Source organism: Blennius ocellaris (genome assembly GCF_963422515.1).
Source record: "Blennius ocellaris genome assembly, chromosome: 9".
Taxonomy (NCBI): domain Eukaryota; kingdom Metazoa; phylum Chordata; class Actinopteri; order Blenniiformes; family Blenniidae; genus Blennius; species Blennius ocellaris.
In genome coordinates this window covers 25,954,606-25,969,963 of record NC_137658.1, presented here as the reverse complement: position 1 = coordinate 25,969,963, position 15,358 = coordinate 25,954,606, and the positions used below count along the sequence as shown (strand labels likewise).

The window sequence follows — 15,358 nt, the reverse complement described above, 5'->3', positions numbered from 1 at the left end:
CAAACCCCAACAGAGCCCAAGAGCTTGTTCCCACGACGACACTGTCACTGTGTAGAGCCGGTTGGTGAAACACTGGCAGCCGGATACACGGGTTTTTAAGAACGCCGGCAACACAACTCAATAATTACATGTGACCAGAACATCAAAGACCTGCTGAAAACCTCCCTGATTGTTTCTTTCCGTTTATCTCGAGGTGTGAAATGTACGGCCGCGGAGCAGGAGTGGCTCACCGGAGAGTCTCATCCAGAACAAGATGTGCCAACTGTGAGAATTTATGACATTCACTGCAATACTTCACTTTGTCCACCGGGGCACACAGGGGTAGAGCTTATTTTCTTTCTATTGTGATTTGTGCTGTGTTGAGTCAGTTCAGGTGAACTACACAGATGTGTCGGAATGTGCTTCCATCAACAATCATTTCTAGAATTCTACAAAGTTAATCTGATCATAATATTGAACGAGACAACTGTACTTTTTGAAACTGAATGGCCAAATATTATATTCCTTTGAAGATGTAAATAATGTAATAAAAATCCTCTGTGATCTGCAAGTGGTAAAATTGTTGAAATTGCAGGTGTTTTATTAAAATTTCAGATTTGTCATGTGTCGTAGAGGATAGTTCAATAAATGTGAACTCCTTAATGACAAATTCAGTCTTTGTTGCACTGAACTGAAGCAAGACAGTTAAATTTATAGTTATTTCTATATTATAATGCTATTATTTCCTTTGGTTGGTCCACCTGAGTTCACATTGCTCTACGTTTGGCCTCTGCAGTAAAATGAGTGTGACACTGATGCATCATAGTTCAAATAATAACCTATGATGATTCAGATTTCACTGGTGTTTTAAAGTGAAATCATTAAGACTTCTTATTTTCTGTTTTGACTTGTTCAGTAAGAATGAAAGGAGTTCCTGGTAAATTGGTGTGTGACTAAGCTGATGTGAAAACAGAAAACAAAGCAACGCCCTTTGCTTCAAAGACTTCCATGTAAGTTCCTCTGATGTTGATCACAGGATCTGCAAATAATTACTTTCCTTCTTGTGGTTTTGTCCTCTGATTAATTGCTTTCCTATTTTGTTTCGCGATAAGTGAGAATGAAAAGGAATATTAATTTCTAGTGCATACTAAAAGGAGGAAATATTGTAAAGATGTAAAATCGTTACACACATCTGAAAACGCACATTTGAGAACCTCAGGCTTCATGAGCCTGAATGATCAAATTACAAATCAGCATTTGTGGTCTGCGCTCCGTCTCTGGCAGCAACATGACTTTGTGCTCAAAGTTGACACTTTTCATCATTTATGATCATTTGATTTGTTCCGACTATGTCTCTACTTGTTCTGCAACCATTAGCATGAGCTAAATACAGCAGAGGACCATGGCGACCTTCGAGGTCAGCTCGCTCCACACACTCATTCGACCATGTGCATGTTCAGAGAATCAATATCAATAGACTGATGATTCACTCGCTTATTTTGATTCCTGTTGTTGACGTGTAGCAGCTGAAATAACCACTGACATGAAGCAGAGCAGGGAAACTGGCAGCCCTCATCCACCCAGAGAGGAGAGTTGGGTTCAAAGGTTGCCAGGTTTGAATCCCACTGCTGACAAACTTCCAGAGAATGACCCTTGATCTTCATCAACTATGGACACACTGCAGTGCTGCAGCTTTTGGCTCCTCGTGCAATTAGATCCACTGTAAATAAATATAATATATTATATTATATATGTACATATATATGTACATATATATATTATATATATATATCTCCTTCATCTCAATAAAGCTTTGACTTTATCTTTTCTCCTTTTTATGCAATTCTTTAGCTTTTAAAAAATGTTGTTTCTTTATTTCCTTATAAATATATATTATATATATATATATATATCTCCTTCATCTCAATAAAGCTTTGACTTTATCTTTTCTCCTTTTTATGCAATTTTTATGCAGCTTTTAAAAAATATTGTTTATTTATTTCCTTATAAAGTAGTGTGAGTTTCCACGTGTCTGAATGGTATATGCATTTGCTTTGTGGCGAGACTGAGTGCTATTAAAAAATGACATGACAAGAACTTATTTATGTGTGGAGAGAGTTCATCTCTTTGATTTCACTAAAACTGCTGCCATGATGAGTGAAGCTCGACCAGAACTAATGTGTTTTCCTCACCACTCATGGCTGCACCATAAATAAATACAGTTAATTTGACTTATGTAATGAGATACGTCCAGCATGACATCATCACCTCGAGATCAAAACATATATGAAACTCGACTATCTATGTATCAACAGCAAGCCTGTTTTATAGGAATGTCGGTTTGGTAGTTTTAATCTTTGATGGTGGTGTACAGTACTTGAGACGATGCCACGCGCAGTGTAACGTGTTTATCCAGGCTCGAGGCTCATTAGTGCAGGCTGGACGGAGCCGATCACAGCCAATCACATCCAGACTTGGACTGACGTCATCGCCAATCGTGTCCTCGCTCCTCTCTGTCCCCGCCCCCTCCCGGCGTATCTACTTCCTTGTTATCGTCTCCGTCGCCACGGTGACGGCTCAGCTTCGGCGCCGGTTGGCTGAGCCACCGTGACGTCAGAGCGGCGTCGGGAATTCCTCTCCCAGTCGGGGCTCCGTGTGACGGCGGACCGGAGAGCAGCAGACACACGCGGGGAGGAAGCGGCACGTACTGTATACACGTGAGCTGTCCGGTGTGCCATGTTTCCTGTCCGGTCCTCCCTCCGCGCGCCGCCGTCGCCACATCAGGAGCAGGTTCAGGCTTGATACAGACGTCATGTCCTTCTTCATCTTTTCGTCCTCATCATAAACACCCCAGAGACCCGAACCACTGCCGAGGTGACCCGAACAAGGCCGAGGTGACCCGAACAAGGCCGACGTGAGTGTAAGTGCTGGGGTGACGCAAACTTCAATCGGGACGCCTTTCAATTACAAATTAGAGCAATGAATCAACTGCAGCAGGATGCAGAGGCAGGAAGTGACCATAAGCTCCACCATTCCTCCAGCCTATCATGTTTTAGATGACTGTGCTGCGGCCAATCAGACTTTCTAGATGCATTATAAACCAGGTGTTCTGGAGCCGGTCGCTCCTCAGAACCTCCACCTGATCCAGCAGGTTCATACGTCTAGATCGTAAGTAATGTCAGTGCTTGTTCTGCTTTTTCTACATGCTTTGAATTTAATTTCCCAAGAGTAGTTTGTTTTTCATATGGGCGTTGATCTAACAAAGAGAAAATGTAGAAAAGATTTGAATAAATCTGTTGTTGCACATAACTTGAAACAAGTATTTTTTGTTTTATTCTACAGAAGTTTGTTGTTTTTCTCCCCACATTTGTTTTAATTAACTGGAGACCTTGTTTAGTATCACAACTTAAATAATGCTGGAATCATTGCATTTGAGAAGTTGTGAGTAGAGAAAGAAACTGCCCAAAATATGAGTTTTTCTGCTGCAGTCTAACATTATGAATTGCACCAGTAAAGTCTAGCAGTGTGAGGTCCTTCACACCTGTTCTGGGCAGGAAAATAAATGAAACTTTTAACATACACGTCTTTTATTTTCCGATACTGCATACATGATAACCTATTTCTGCTAATGTGGGTCAGTTTCGTGTGTGCTTTGGTTGTACTTATCAATGCTTGTTCTGCAATCTTTGTTTGGTTTCCTCGAGTCTTTGCCCGTTATCAGTTAGTATCTGGAGCTTGTTTTGCTAGAAACGTTTATTGGTCTACCCAACAGTTGGCAAGACTGTGACCAGCGATGTGCTTTGTTTATATTGCTGGAGTACCCCAACAGGTAATGTTGCCATCGCCTGGAGCAGTTTGATTTATCGTTTTTGAGCATATTCTGGTATGCGTGGCTGCAGAGACTGTTTGAATGCTATGAATGACTGGCAGTCATTCCCTAAAAGAGAGCTCTCAGAGTTCACAGCCATATGACAGACTTCACATGATATAAGCAGTGAGGGCTGCAGGAGAAAGCACACATCTTTTTCATGCTTTTTTTCTTTTTTTTCCAGTCCCGAGGTATGCTGACATTTCTATATTCTCTGTGTTAACAGAATTGGTTGTGTCCATTTCTGCTTGTGCTATTGCCCGGCTCTTTGTGTTGAATCTCAATCCCAATGACTGCATTCCCTGGACTATCTGTGGTCCGCACCGAGCCGGGCTGACCTTGTCGCAGAGCTTTGCCATGGAAGGGATCAGTGACGGTGTACGGACACACTCACAGCTCAGATGTCTGCTCCCGAGCTCCTGGGGCTTCGGGCAGGTCGCCTTTAAATAGATAATCACTTTAGTTGTATGCCAGAGAAGGGGCCACGACCTACGAGCAAGGTGATTGCTCAAGTTTATCTGCGTCTCAGAGGGTGATTCAGCAAAACACCGGCCTCGTGCGTGAGTCGTCTGAGTTAAAGGAAGACGCAGCGGGCCGATGGCTGCCTGTCATTCACCCTCTTCTCCACCGAGAGTTAAGTTTAAATGTCACGTCACGTTTTGTCTAGAAATATCGAAACAATTCCAATATGTGCAGACTAAAGCATTAACTAATCAAGGTGAAGGCAGGAAAAGGAAAATTCATCAACAATGACAGCAATTCTTTATTTTGTCGCCCAGAGACCTGTACTAGTGGGATTAACATACCTGGGATAACTCTCCATTATCTGGATTGACAAAGCCAGGCGTTCGTAACCCTTAAGTAGAAAATTCAACAGTAGAGAAAAAAAACTGACTTAAGTGAAAAAAGATCAAAGCTTTGTTCTCCATTCGGTGCCTCGCCCTCCCACTTTATATGCGAAATATTTCAGTCTTTTCTGTTAATTTGGAAAGGTTAAACGTCCCCCATGTTTTAATTTGCCATGCTTTTTTGTGTCTGTGCTCCCACCGATATGAGACGAGTTACACGCCTCACAAAGCAGTGGAAGAAACATAAATGGATAGTAATCTTCGCCCCTCACTTCTTAAAGAGTCAGGCACAAGAATAAGCGTCACTGTGAAGCTGGTTATCAACTAGTTAACTTCTAGTTAACCTGCTTCGAAGGACCGAAAACTCAGAGTGCAGAGAAAACTCTGCTTCTTTTACGGGCCATGCACTGGGTAAACTGACCTTGCTTACATATTCCCTTGAAGCCAAATCCCCCATGTCACGCTTCGATTTCAGTTCACCTCTCATGGTGTGGTCCATGCATTTTAACAGTTGCATGCTATGAATGAATGAACTTTTGTTGTGAAAATTTTAAAAGAAGAAACCTGCTATATTGAGGTTGTTGTGTTGTTCTAAAGTTGTCCCGCTCTGTTCCCCAGAGGGTCTGCCATGTTCCCTGATGCCCTGGAAGCAGCAGGCCGGGTTGAAGGCCTGCCACTGTCTTCCCCACAACCGCTACCCGAGCTGGATGAAGAGGATGCAGTGGCGTCGCTGGAAAGAGGGCCGAAGGCACGAGGCCGCTACCGGCATAGCCTGCAGCTTTTGAAGCCCTTCAGGATAACACACAAGTAAGCAAACCTGTATTTATGTTTATTTAGCGACTCTGTACAGACTTGTATGTCTTTATGCAGGCATACAAGACAGTTTTAGTCCTGTTTGTTGACATACCACATACACAAAGACTCTATTTGTTGTGTTTAGGGCTTGATGAGTGTGTGGGCAGATCAGGTCTCAGCAGGAGGCCATGATAAGGGACGAGAACTTATCCAGCTTCAACACACAGCACCACGCTGGAACATTTAGTGACTGATAAACCACCCCTAAACATTTTTTTCTTTTTTTTTTCTTTTCGCCGCTCTCCTAGATATCTGTGAAGAATGTGTAAATTGCTGTCCAAACACTGCAGTCATGATTCACCTTGCATTGACTCTCCACGAATAAAGGCACCGCCTATTTTCTCAGCAAAGTGTGTGTGTGTGTGTGTGTGTGTGTGTGTGTGTGTGTGTGTGTGTGTGTGTGTGTGTGTGTGTGTGTGTGTGTGTGTGTGTGTGTGTGTGTGTGTGTGTGTGTGTGTGTGTGTGTGTGTGTTTCCAACGTTACCCATTTCCAACGTCTTCCATCCTATTCCAGGCATCAGCACCCAGTCGATAACGCTGGCCTCTTCTCGTTCATGACTCTGCACTGGCTCTCGCCGCTGGCGCTGAAAGCCTACAAGGCGTCCAGCTTGTCTATCGAAGACGTGTGGGGACTGTCTTGCCACGAAGCCTCCACAATCAACTGCCAAAGGTGAGCTCACTTTGATACTGGCGAGACGTATCCCAGGAAAGAGGCCCGGACCGCTCGGAAAGTCATTCCAGGCTCTGCAACACCATTATCTGGTGGGGTGGGCTCATTGAAATCCTGGAGGTGGAGAAGACATGAGACGCTGAGCAGGACAATCAAACATGTGGCCAAAACTGGTTTGCAAGAAACGGCTGTTGCTAGTTTTTCCTCCGGGAGTCCCACTGCTGGAGTCGAGGTCATAACACAACACAATGATTTGAAACTGAATAGCACAAATTCTGGAGAGATCATTGATGCTCCAGCGAAACCTAATTGGTAGCAAAATAGCGTTAGCATCAAAGTCATACGGCAAGCCGGGCAAGGATGAGTCTATAAAAACATGCACACTCAAAGCTGCAGCCTTGTTCTGAAAAACAACATACTCTCTCCCAGATTTCTGTGGAGAGTGAAAATTTTGCGCGTAGATTTTTTTCAGAGACGAACAAATTCTAAAATTGTTTCCTTCAGAATTCATTGTTCTTTTTTTGCACTAAAAGTGGGAGAAAAGTCTGGATTTATGGGTTATTCCAGGACATTTCTAATTATCGGGGCCCAAATGGGATTGAACTGGTTTGCATGTGGCCTCGGGGTTACATCACTTCACCTCAGTGTTTTTATGGTGGTTGAATTTTGAATTTGACACGTGACTCATAGCTTTGGTCAGAATGGAGGGAAACTGGTTAGCATGGTTAATACGCTGGTGCCTCAGAGCAGAATAACTCCTGGTTCACACCTGATCAACAACAGAGCTCTTTGAGGGGAGTTGTCACGATCTATGGTGTGGATGCGTGTTCAACCCATGATGGACTGATGACCTGTCAAGGAACCACGTTGCCTTTCTCCCAGTTTTGCTTCACTGGGTTTCAGCTCCCTGTGACATTTTTCTGGATGAAGCCGATGGAGACATGCAGTCGTGATCTGCAAGTGAGGCAATCTGAGATTTCTGACCTCAGCCAAGGATCGACATGGGCACAGGGAAATGACATTAAGATTAACTGCCTTTATTCATTTATTTGATTTGGTGATGCCATGATTTCATTTCATCATTTGAAAGAACACAAGATAAAGACTATCTTGTTACCGTCTTCCAGGTTGTCATCCGGACCGTAGTTGAGAAACTTGTGGCTCCTGTCTGCTGGTTACTGAAACGGATTGTGATTGTGATGTGGAGTTGGATGGAGGGAGGAGGGACGGCGCTGGTGGTGCAGAATTCTGGCAGTTTATTCCTCTTTTAGCACACACTGGACTAACAGCTGTCATTTAACACACACCTGCAGTGAAAGACAACAACAAACTACACTTCCCAAAACATCCTCCAACTCCATTTCCCACAATGCACTCGTCATGTAAAGTCACGGTCCCCAAGCCCTGGGTAGTTTGGTACCGGGCCGCACAGAAAGAATAAATATATATATTAGATTATTTCCATTTTATTTATTATCCGAGTCTGAACAATCTTTTATTTTGAAAAATGATCGGTTATATCCGTCTCTGACTCACTCTTGTGTCGGTCACGTAACGCATTAGCTCTAATATTAAACTCACAAGCAGCAAATTGATGTCTTTAGAAAGTTTCTTTGCAAAGAGGAAAAGGTCCAGTGAGGACACAGAAGAATAACATACCAGGAAGTAGAAAAACATTATCATCTTATTATCACAGTTTTTGTGTTGGTCGTGTCATTTTATTTTGTTGTTTTTGTCCGCCACACCTTAAAGGGCTGGTCCGTGAAAATATTGTCATTAAACCGGTCCATGGCGTAAAAACGGTTGGGGACCGTTGATTTAAAGTGACAGGCCAAGCATGTATCAGTATATAGTGACATGAAAATGTGTAGCTAACCATTACTTTTGATCTGGATAACCGTCAAAATGTAATGGCTTCTTCATTTGATCAAAATGCACCTGTGTAACAATGTTCAAGGAAATCAACTCATTAGTTTTTGCGATGCCTTGTTAACAGACATCCAGCCAAATAGACGCAGGTGATTTTATAGCCTCCATGGTGGAGGTACCCAAAGAGAAGCCATACGTACACAGAGAGACCACGCAAACAACACACACAGAAAAGGCCTCAAATCCCAGCTGGACCTGCGCCATTGGTGCTCTGGTGCTAAAACGCTAACCGCCGAAATCTGATGCGCCTGTTTATTGTAACAGAAAAACAATCACAAACGAACCAAAACAAACAGTGAACTGATTGTTCCAATAAGTATTCCCAGTACATCCACACCTTGATACAGTCCGTTTCTCTGTGCCAGACTTCCACTGTTGCCAAAAAACTGTGAGCCAAACTATTGCTGCTAAATTGCTTTTTCATTACTGTTTTAAAGTCGGTTCTATTTATCGTGCACTGCTGCTCTAAATACTCTGAGTATTGCCCACCAAAATGTGCCCCTGTGCTTGTAGCTTCCCCCCTGGACATCTTTACCAAGAATTAAACTGCAACCATATTTAAAAAGTCAAATAATAAAATCTTATAATTACGGCTTTGAGACTTTTAGAAAAGAAATAATTTCCAGGAGTCGGTGCTCATCAAGTCACACACACACACAAAAGTAAAAGTTTGCTCTTATTACATTTCAGGTCATTTTTACAACTATATGTTTTAATTGTGTATTAATCCAGTGACGCTATTTTTAAATTAATAAGATGACTAATAACCTTACAGTCGTCACTTTCAATTCATCTTCCGTTTCCCTCACTTGGTTAAAAAGATGTCAGGTGTCGGTTTGATGTACTATTGGATGAAATTCTGCATGTGCTCATAATCCTGTGAAGTAAAAGTCACATTTCTAATGTCGTCCCACAACGTGAGCCATGAAGGTGGAGAAGGCCGTGTTGTTTGTTTCAAGTGGAGCTCGTGTTATCGGATCAACCGATTCACACCAGGTTTCTTCGCTCTCACGGCGGCGGAAAAGATACTGTCTCCTTCACACAAATATTGAGGACGCTTTTTTCCACGGGTCAAAAGTGTGGGCGGGAATCAGAAAGCAAACAAGTTGGCGAGTGACTGTTGGCGTGTGAACGGTGGGAGGTTCCAGAGGGAGGCAGGCGAGGTGTGTTCACATGTTTGTGCTGCACGCCGTCAGGTTCAATTAATGAACCTCCAGTGTTGTCTTTACCATTACAGGAACATTGTGCCAGGATGACGGGGTGCTCAGAATAGCAGGGATTACAGATTACTGTAAGAGTTGCTGTCCGACTTGGGCGGTTATGTCATGAGCTCCTCTACCTGGGACACACCGTGTCTCCTCGTCCTCTTGGCTGCAGACCTCGGGATCAGCCTCGCTATCAGCCCGGCTGCACGGAGCCGGAGCAGTGATTTGTGGCGACAGACTAATTCTATGAATGAACTGCAAAACTCCGGGACAAGCTTGCTGGAGGACATTTTGGTTTTTGCTGCTCTCTGAAAAGAAATCCAATCCCTTCTCAATTACTCATGTGCTGCCACATCTCACTGCCATGACTCTGCAGCACAGAGGAGGGCCACTGTTTGAGGAAGTTGACTCTTGTCTGTGTAGGTGGTCACTGACTTGTTCTGTTGAAAGACTTTGACTCTGTGCCTGGAGGTTTATTGCTGCGACTGCCGCTGCTGCTTTGTGTGTGTTAAAGAGTACATGGAAGGGAAGCGGCAGAGCAGCACAAAGCTATGGCACTGGCACGGGCGGGCACCGGAGACAGAAGGCCTTTATTTTTTTGTGTTTACATAGCAAGCACAGTTACGCAACTCCGATGCAAAGCAGAGATGATGGTGAGGAGGGGAATTGGAATTGCACCCTGGGAGAGTTGACACTTGTTGGTGCTCAGTGAGGTGCGAACCTTGAACGCAATGTCCCGGCCAGCTCACTCTTGAAACATCAGCTCTGGCTGCCATCTGGCAAACTGAAGCCACGGCTGTTAGAAACATTTTAGTCCCATTTAGAGGCAAATAATCTCTCTTTTGGAGCCCACATCATTACCCTGGTGTTCTCATTTGCGTCATCTCTATATATTGTGACTGTACATCCATGCTTGCACTTATAATCTCGTAGCTTATGATAAAGCCCATAAGCACTAGAAATACTGTTAATTGTGTTGATGACATTTTAAATATGCTTGACTTTGCAGTATATTTATTTTGCAACTTGTGATTAACAAAAGTTCTCTTTTTCTGTGTTCTGCCAGCACATTGTTCACAGTCTGCTGCTTCGCTCGTTGATGGACTCTCGCGACACTCGCTGGCATCAGTCTAATTCACCGTGACGCCGGTTGTGTCTATGCAGCTTTTGGGCTGCAGTTAATTGCAATTGCTGCAATTCAACACCATTTGACTTGAAGCAGTAATTATCGAGCTTCGCGAGTCTCGTTGGTTTAATGCTCTGTCTATCTCTGATACGTTTTTAATAAAGTCGTAAATTAGCGTAAATTACTCTCCGCAGCTGCTCAGCCGCTGCTTTATGGAGTCATTAGCCATGATACATTTGGCTAAGAAAGATATTTACCCACTTCAAGGGGAATTCCACAGCAATAAACATACATGAGCGCACCTTTAGCATGTTTGCTGGCACTTTTTTTCAGTTTTATTATGCAATGCATTATTCTTGATTATATGTTGTCGGTCACCTTTACCTTATCATCATTGAGCTGACTTTTCTTTTCTTTTTTTGTCGGCCGTGATTAATGGAAGTTGATCACCCTTCTGTATTTCGACAGCCCAATACTTAATTCAACAAACCATAATGAGTGAATTATTCATTCACTTATGGTAATAACACCCTTCCAGTATCCCTTACCTTGCCTACAGGTTCCTGTGGCACAACGTTCATCTTTCATATGCTGAGAACAATGACGTGTTTAACCCACCGTTCATTCTGTTTATTGAATCATGATGATTGAATTAAGCACTAGTACACTTTTGCATTCATCCATCCATCTCCTTCACTGCTTCATTCAGCTTTGGGCAAAGGCAGGTCACACCACAGGAAAGAGTCCTGTTCTCTCTGCCTCAGTATTTCAGAGTATACACAAAGGTTGGATAATTCACCTAGTTTGTATTTATCATATATTCATGGCATTTGTTGTGGATTCCTGTATGGGGTTGAGTGGAATAGTATTCTAATTGTTCGAAAGAGTATTTCTTCAGAGTGTGAGTAGAAATCTTGTTGCATAGCCACAAAAGCCTGAGATTATTTAGTTTGAAGCTGTTCTGCCTTTACTTCCCCTGTATTGTAAGTTTACTTCTGTATCCCACTCTAACTTGACTTCCAGTTTACTCCTCAGTGAGCATATCTATCTCTTTATATAGTCATTGGGAAATGTCTAATAGCATTCATAGTCTAAAAGTGTTACTGAGGTCACTGATATTAACTGTAAGTTTTTAATACGGCTCCGAGAATCTTATTTCTACATCTTGGTTTTTAAAAGGGGGAAGATGAGCTTCATCTTGTAGAGCTTGACCCACAGTGCACCCAGACTCTCCTTACAATTCTGTCTCAATCCAAGCAGTAGTTTGGTTGAATTCCAGATTTGCTTTTCTCTTTCAAGTGATACGATATTTCAGTCGATACACATTATGGACCGATCACCAGCCCATGAACAAAGAGAATCACGTTCACACTTCGGAGCACAAATTGAATTCAAAGAAACTTAACCGGAGTCTCTGAAGAAAACCTACTGTGAGGGAAAACATTCAAACTCTGCACTGGGAAATTCATCTCAATGTGAAGAAAAAGTGCTAACCACTACTCCGCTGTGCTCTCTGTTTTTGTGGCTCCAGGCTCGAGTATTTGTGGCACGACGAGCTGAAAAGACACGGGCGAGAGGGGGCATCCCTGACGAGAGCCGTGTGGAGGTTCTGCCAGACCCGCATGCTGGTGGCCGTCTTCTCCCTCCTGCTCACCATGGTGGCAGGCTTCATCGGTCCTGTGAGTGCCGCCCAAATCCTCCTTGGCCTTTATGCTGTGCTGATTAGGCTGCGGCGCCATTGAGCATGGAGACTGGCTCCAAGTCCCAAGTCCATGTATTTGCTGTAAATCCCTTCATCGTGTTTCTTGCTGGTCTGCAAATTGAAAAGAAAACACCCTGATAGATAAAGGCCTCTATAGCAAAAACCCATATTAATGGTGAGATGGCCTTCACTGTGCCCACTCGTAGCTTTGGTAAAGAAATGTACAGAGCTTTACATCTGGCACACTAATGACCCAAAATGTGTTCAGAATGTTCTCAATGTACCTGATGGGAACTCAATAACTACCTTAAACTCAAGGTTTATTCTGCTGATGCCTCCCTCCTCCTGGTATTTAACAGTCAGTTGCTTTTGCTCCTGGCTGTTCTTCTTGATGGTGTCTTGTTTATGCGTACACTATGCGATCGCTACCAGCCGCAGCTAATAGCATTAAGTGGATTTAGTTCTTACACAATGACGCATTTGTTTAACATTCCAGTCAGTTTATCAGTTTTAAGTCTAATTTCTCTAAACAGTAAATACATTTCATGCCTTAGCCCAATGGCGTTAAACATAATTCTGCTCCTATGCCTATTTTGTTCTCTCCATATTTCATGCTTGTCATACTTTAATCTCTAATATCTATCCCTTTAGAATCTACCGTTATCTCATTTCCTCCTTTCTTTTTCCTTCGGTCTCCATCCTGCTTGTGGCTTTTCCCAAATCTCACTCCATCTTTTGAGACTTCTTGCTCTCTTTCATTGCCTTATTTGCTGCTGCTTTATCCCCCCATATGCCTGTTTTCTGCCTTTTAATGTTGGGTCATAATTTTCCGTGTCCACCTGGTTTACTCTCTCTCTGTGTTGCTGCCCAGGCCCTCCTGGTCCGAGCCCTGCTGGAGTATTCCCAGAGCCCGGAGTCTTGCGTGCCGTTCGGCCTGCTGCTGGTCACCGGGATCTTCTTCATGGAGCTGATACGCTCCTGGTCTCTGGCGCTAATGTGGGCCGTCAACTACCGCACGGCTGCACGACTCCGCGGAGCGGCTCTGACTTTTGCCTTCAATAAGATCCTCCGCCTGCGCAGCACTAAAGACATCAGTCCAGGCGAGGTAGGTGGTACGACCCTGAAGGGGACTCGACTCCAAATGAACTAATTCGTCCCTTGTTGCCGAGCTACATGCAAATGATTGAGAAGGGTTTAATTTCAGCTCTTACGCCATTCTTGCTCAGATCTTGCCAAATCCCACAGCCTGAGGGAGGGGAGGCCGTCTAAGATTAGTCATTACACAGCTTAAGAGGAATCATTGTCCGAGGAGTAAATGTGGGAATACAAGGACAAATGTTTTTTTGTGAAATTACCTTTTAGAATCTCAGCAGCGGTATAACAGTGTGTCTTGTTTTCAGTGGTTGAGTTCACTGAGGGGTATTTTATAATTCGATTTGTTATGTAATTGACCATCTCTCTCCAGCTGATCAACATCTGCTCCAGTGACGGCCAGAGGCTGTATGAAGCCGTGTCTGTGGGCTGCCTGCTGGCCGGCGGCCCCCTGGTGGGAATACTGGGCCTCTCTTACACCGTGTACTTCCTGGGCCCCACCGCCCTGCTGGGATCGGCGGTCTTGATCATCTTCTACCCCGTCATGGTGAGACGAGACGGCTGCATCAGAATTAGAAGTTGGACGGTTTGTCTGACAATGTTTTTATGGAACACAGTGATGGTTCAGTCACTAATGAGTCCCCAAGTAGGAGGAGAAGTAATAAGCATATTTGCCTCAAAGCTAGAACCAGGGCGGTTCAATCCGGTTTGTGTGGAGTTTGCATGTTTTCCCTTTGTGTCCATGTGTTTTCTGAAGATATTCATCCAACTGTGCCAAAGACATGAGTTGAATTGGTGTAACTCGTTCAGTCACAGGTTTGAATGTGTGTGCTCTTCTGTCGGTGCCTTTGCCCAGAGCCAGCTGTTATTGCGTCCAGCAAGTTGGTTCCAGTCATTTAGAATACGGATGGATATCATTTTTGAGCACATAAATAGTTTTGTTATATCAAGTGCTAGAAGTTTTACAAAACGTGTTGACTGCAGACATAAATTAATGCTGACTCACTGTTCTCCACTTGGAAATTATGAACTTGTTTAATAGAAGACATAAGCAGTTGCCTCCTTTACATCTTTAAGTTAATTCAACTCGCTGAAAAACTTTTTAAAAGCATCATAACTCTGCGGCTATCAATCTCCTGTCAACTCTGTAGCTGTTATTTTCCAATCACACTCAGCCTGAGCCGCAGCCTGACAGCTGGAGACCCCAGTATTGATGTGAGAGGCGTTTATCACTCTCGTCCCCCGGACAGGCCTGCAGCACGGCTAATGTGATTATGTCTGCTTTCATTTCCTCCCCTGCCACTTATTTCTCTTGTCATCATTTCCCCTGTTCCCGTCTGGACAGATGCTCGCCTCGAGGCTGACGGCATATTTCCGCAAGAAGTGCGTGGCGGTCACTGACCGGCGTGTGAGGCTGATGAACGAGATCTTGGGCTGCATAAAGTTCATCAAGATGTATTGTTGGGAAGATGCCTTTGCACGGAACATTCACAGTGAGTAACTGTTGCACACAAATGACTCTGCGTTATATGCAGTGCTCATTTCCTGTTTGCGGTCGACGTCACGTACGTTTCCAAAGAGTTTCATGCAAGTTGATGCTCTGGTCCAACTTTGCATTTTGCACACACTGTCACTTCATTTCAACATTGTTGCAAAATAACAAATGGTCATTTTATCACCTGAAATTGGATTCATCCTCATTGTGAAGTGAGGAGATAACCCTGACCCGAAATCCATTTTCATTAGCTTGTGCTGTTTAAGTCATTCCCCATGCAATCGTCTATAATCAAAGCCAATTTGAATCCCTCTGCTTCAAGGTTAATTTGCAGAGTGTTTGGGGCCTTATGATACCTTGAACCACTGTCGAGGCTGTTCTACTTATCCGTGAATTAGAGCTGGCCTTTTCTCAAGAGGTCTGTGCTGTAGGTTGTGGATAAGGATATTTTTTCTCCTTTTAATCATTAACCAAATTGGCCAGGTGGGACTAATTTTCACTGCTGTTCCCTGATTATCTTTTATAATGATAATTAATTGGCATTCAGTTCAATGGCTGCTGAGCCCTAAGTGTTACACTGTCATTCACT

The 15,358-nt window shown here is 43.6% G+C and overlaps 1 protein-coding gene across 2 annotated transcripts in view; it reads left to right on the top strand.

The window, feature by feature from the left end:
* The first annotated feature begins 2,844 nt into the window (after positions 1–2,844).
* The window catches only part of LOC308134945 (ATP-binding cassette sub-family C member 5), a 30,824-nt gene continuing 18,310 nt past the window's right edge, over positions 2,845–15,358 (top strand). The window contains exons 1-7 of one of the 2 annotated variants that reach the window (XM_080502798.1): positions 2,845–2,899; positions 5,314–5,502; positions 6,065–6,220; positions 12,012–12,159; positions 13,054–13,287; positions 13,648–13,821; positions 14,620–14,767. In XM_080502798.1, coding sequence (XP_080358924.1) covers positions 5,324–5,502; positions 6,065–6,220; positions 12,012–12,159; positions 13,054–13,287; positions 13,648–13,821; positions 14,620–14,767 — 1,039 coding nt within the window. In that variant the 5' untranslated portion in view covers positions 2,845–2,899; positions 5,314–5,323. Of the gene's footprint in view, positions 2,900–3,132; positions 3,148–5,313; positions 5,503–6,064; positions 6,221–12,011; positions 12,160–13,053; positions 13,288–13,647; positions 13,822–14,619; positions 14,768–15,358 lie in introns of those variants that run through there. The other variant, XM_080502799.1, reaches the window with a different exon arrangement.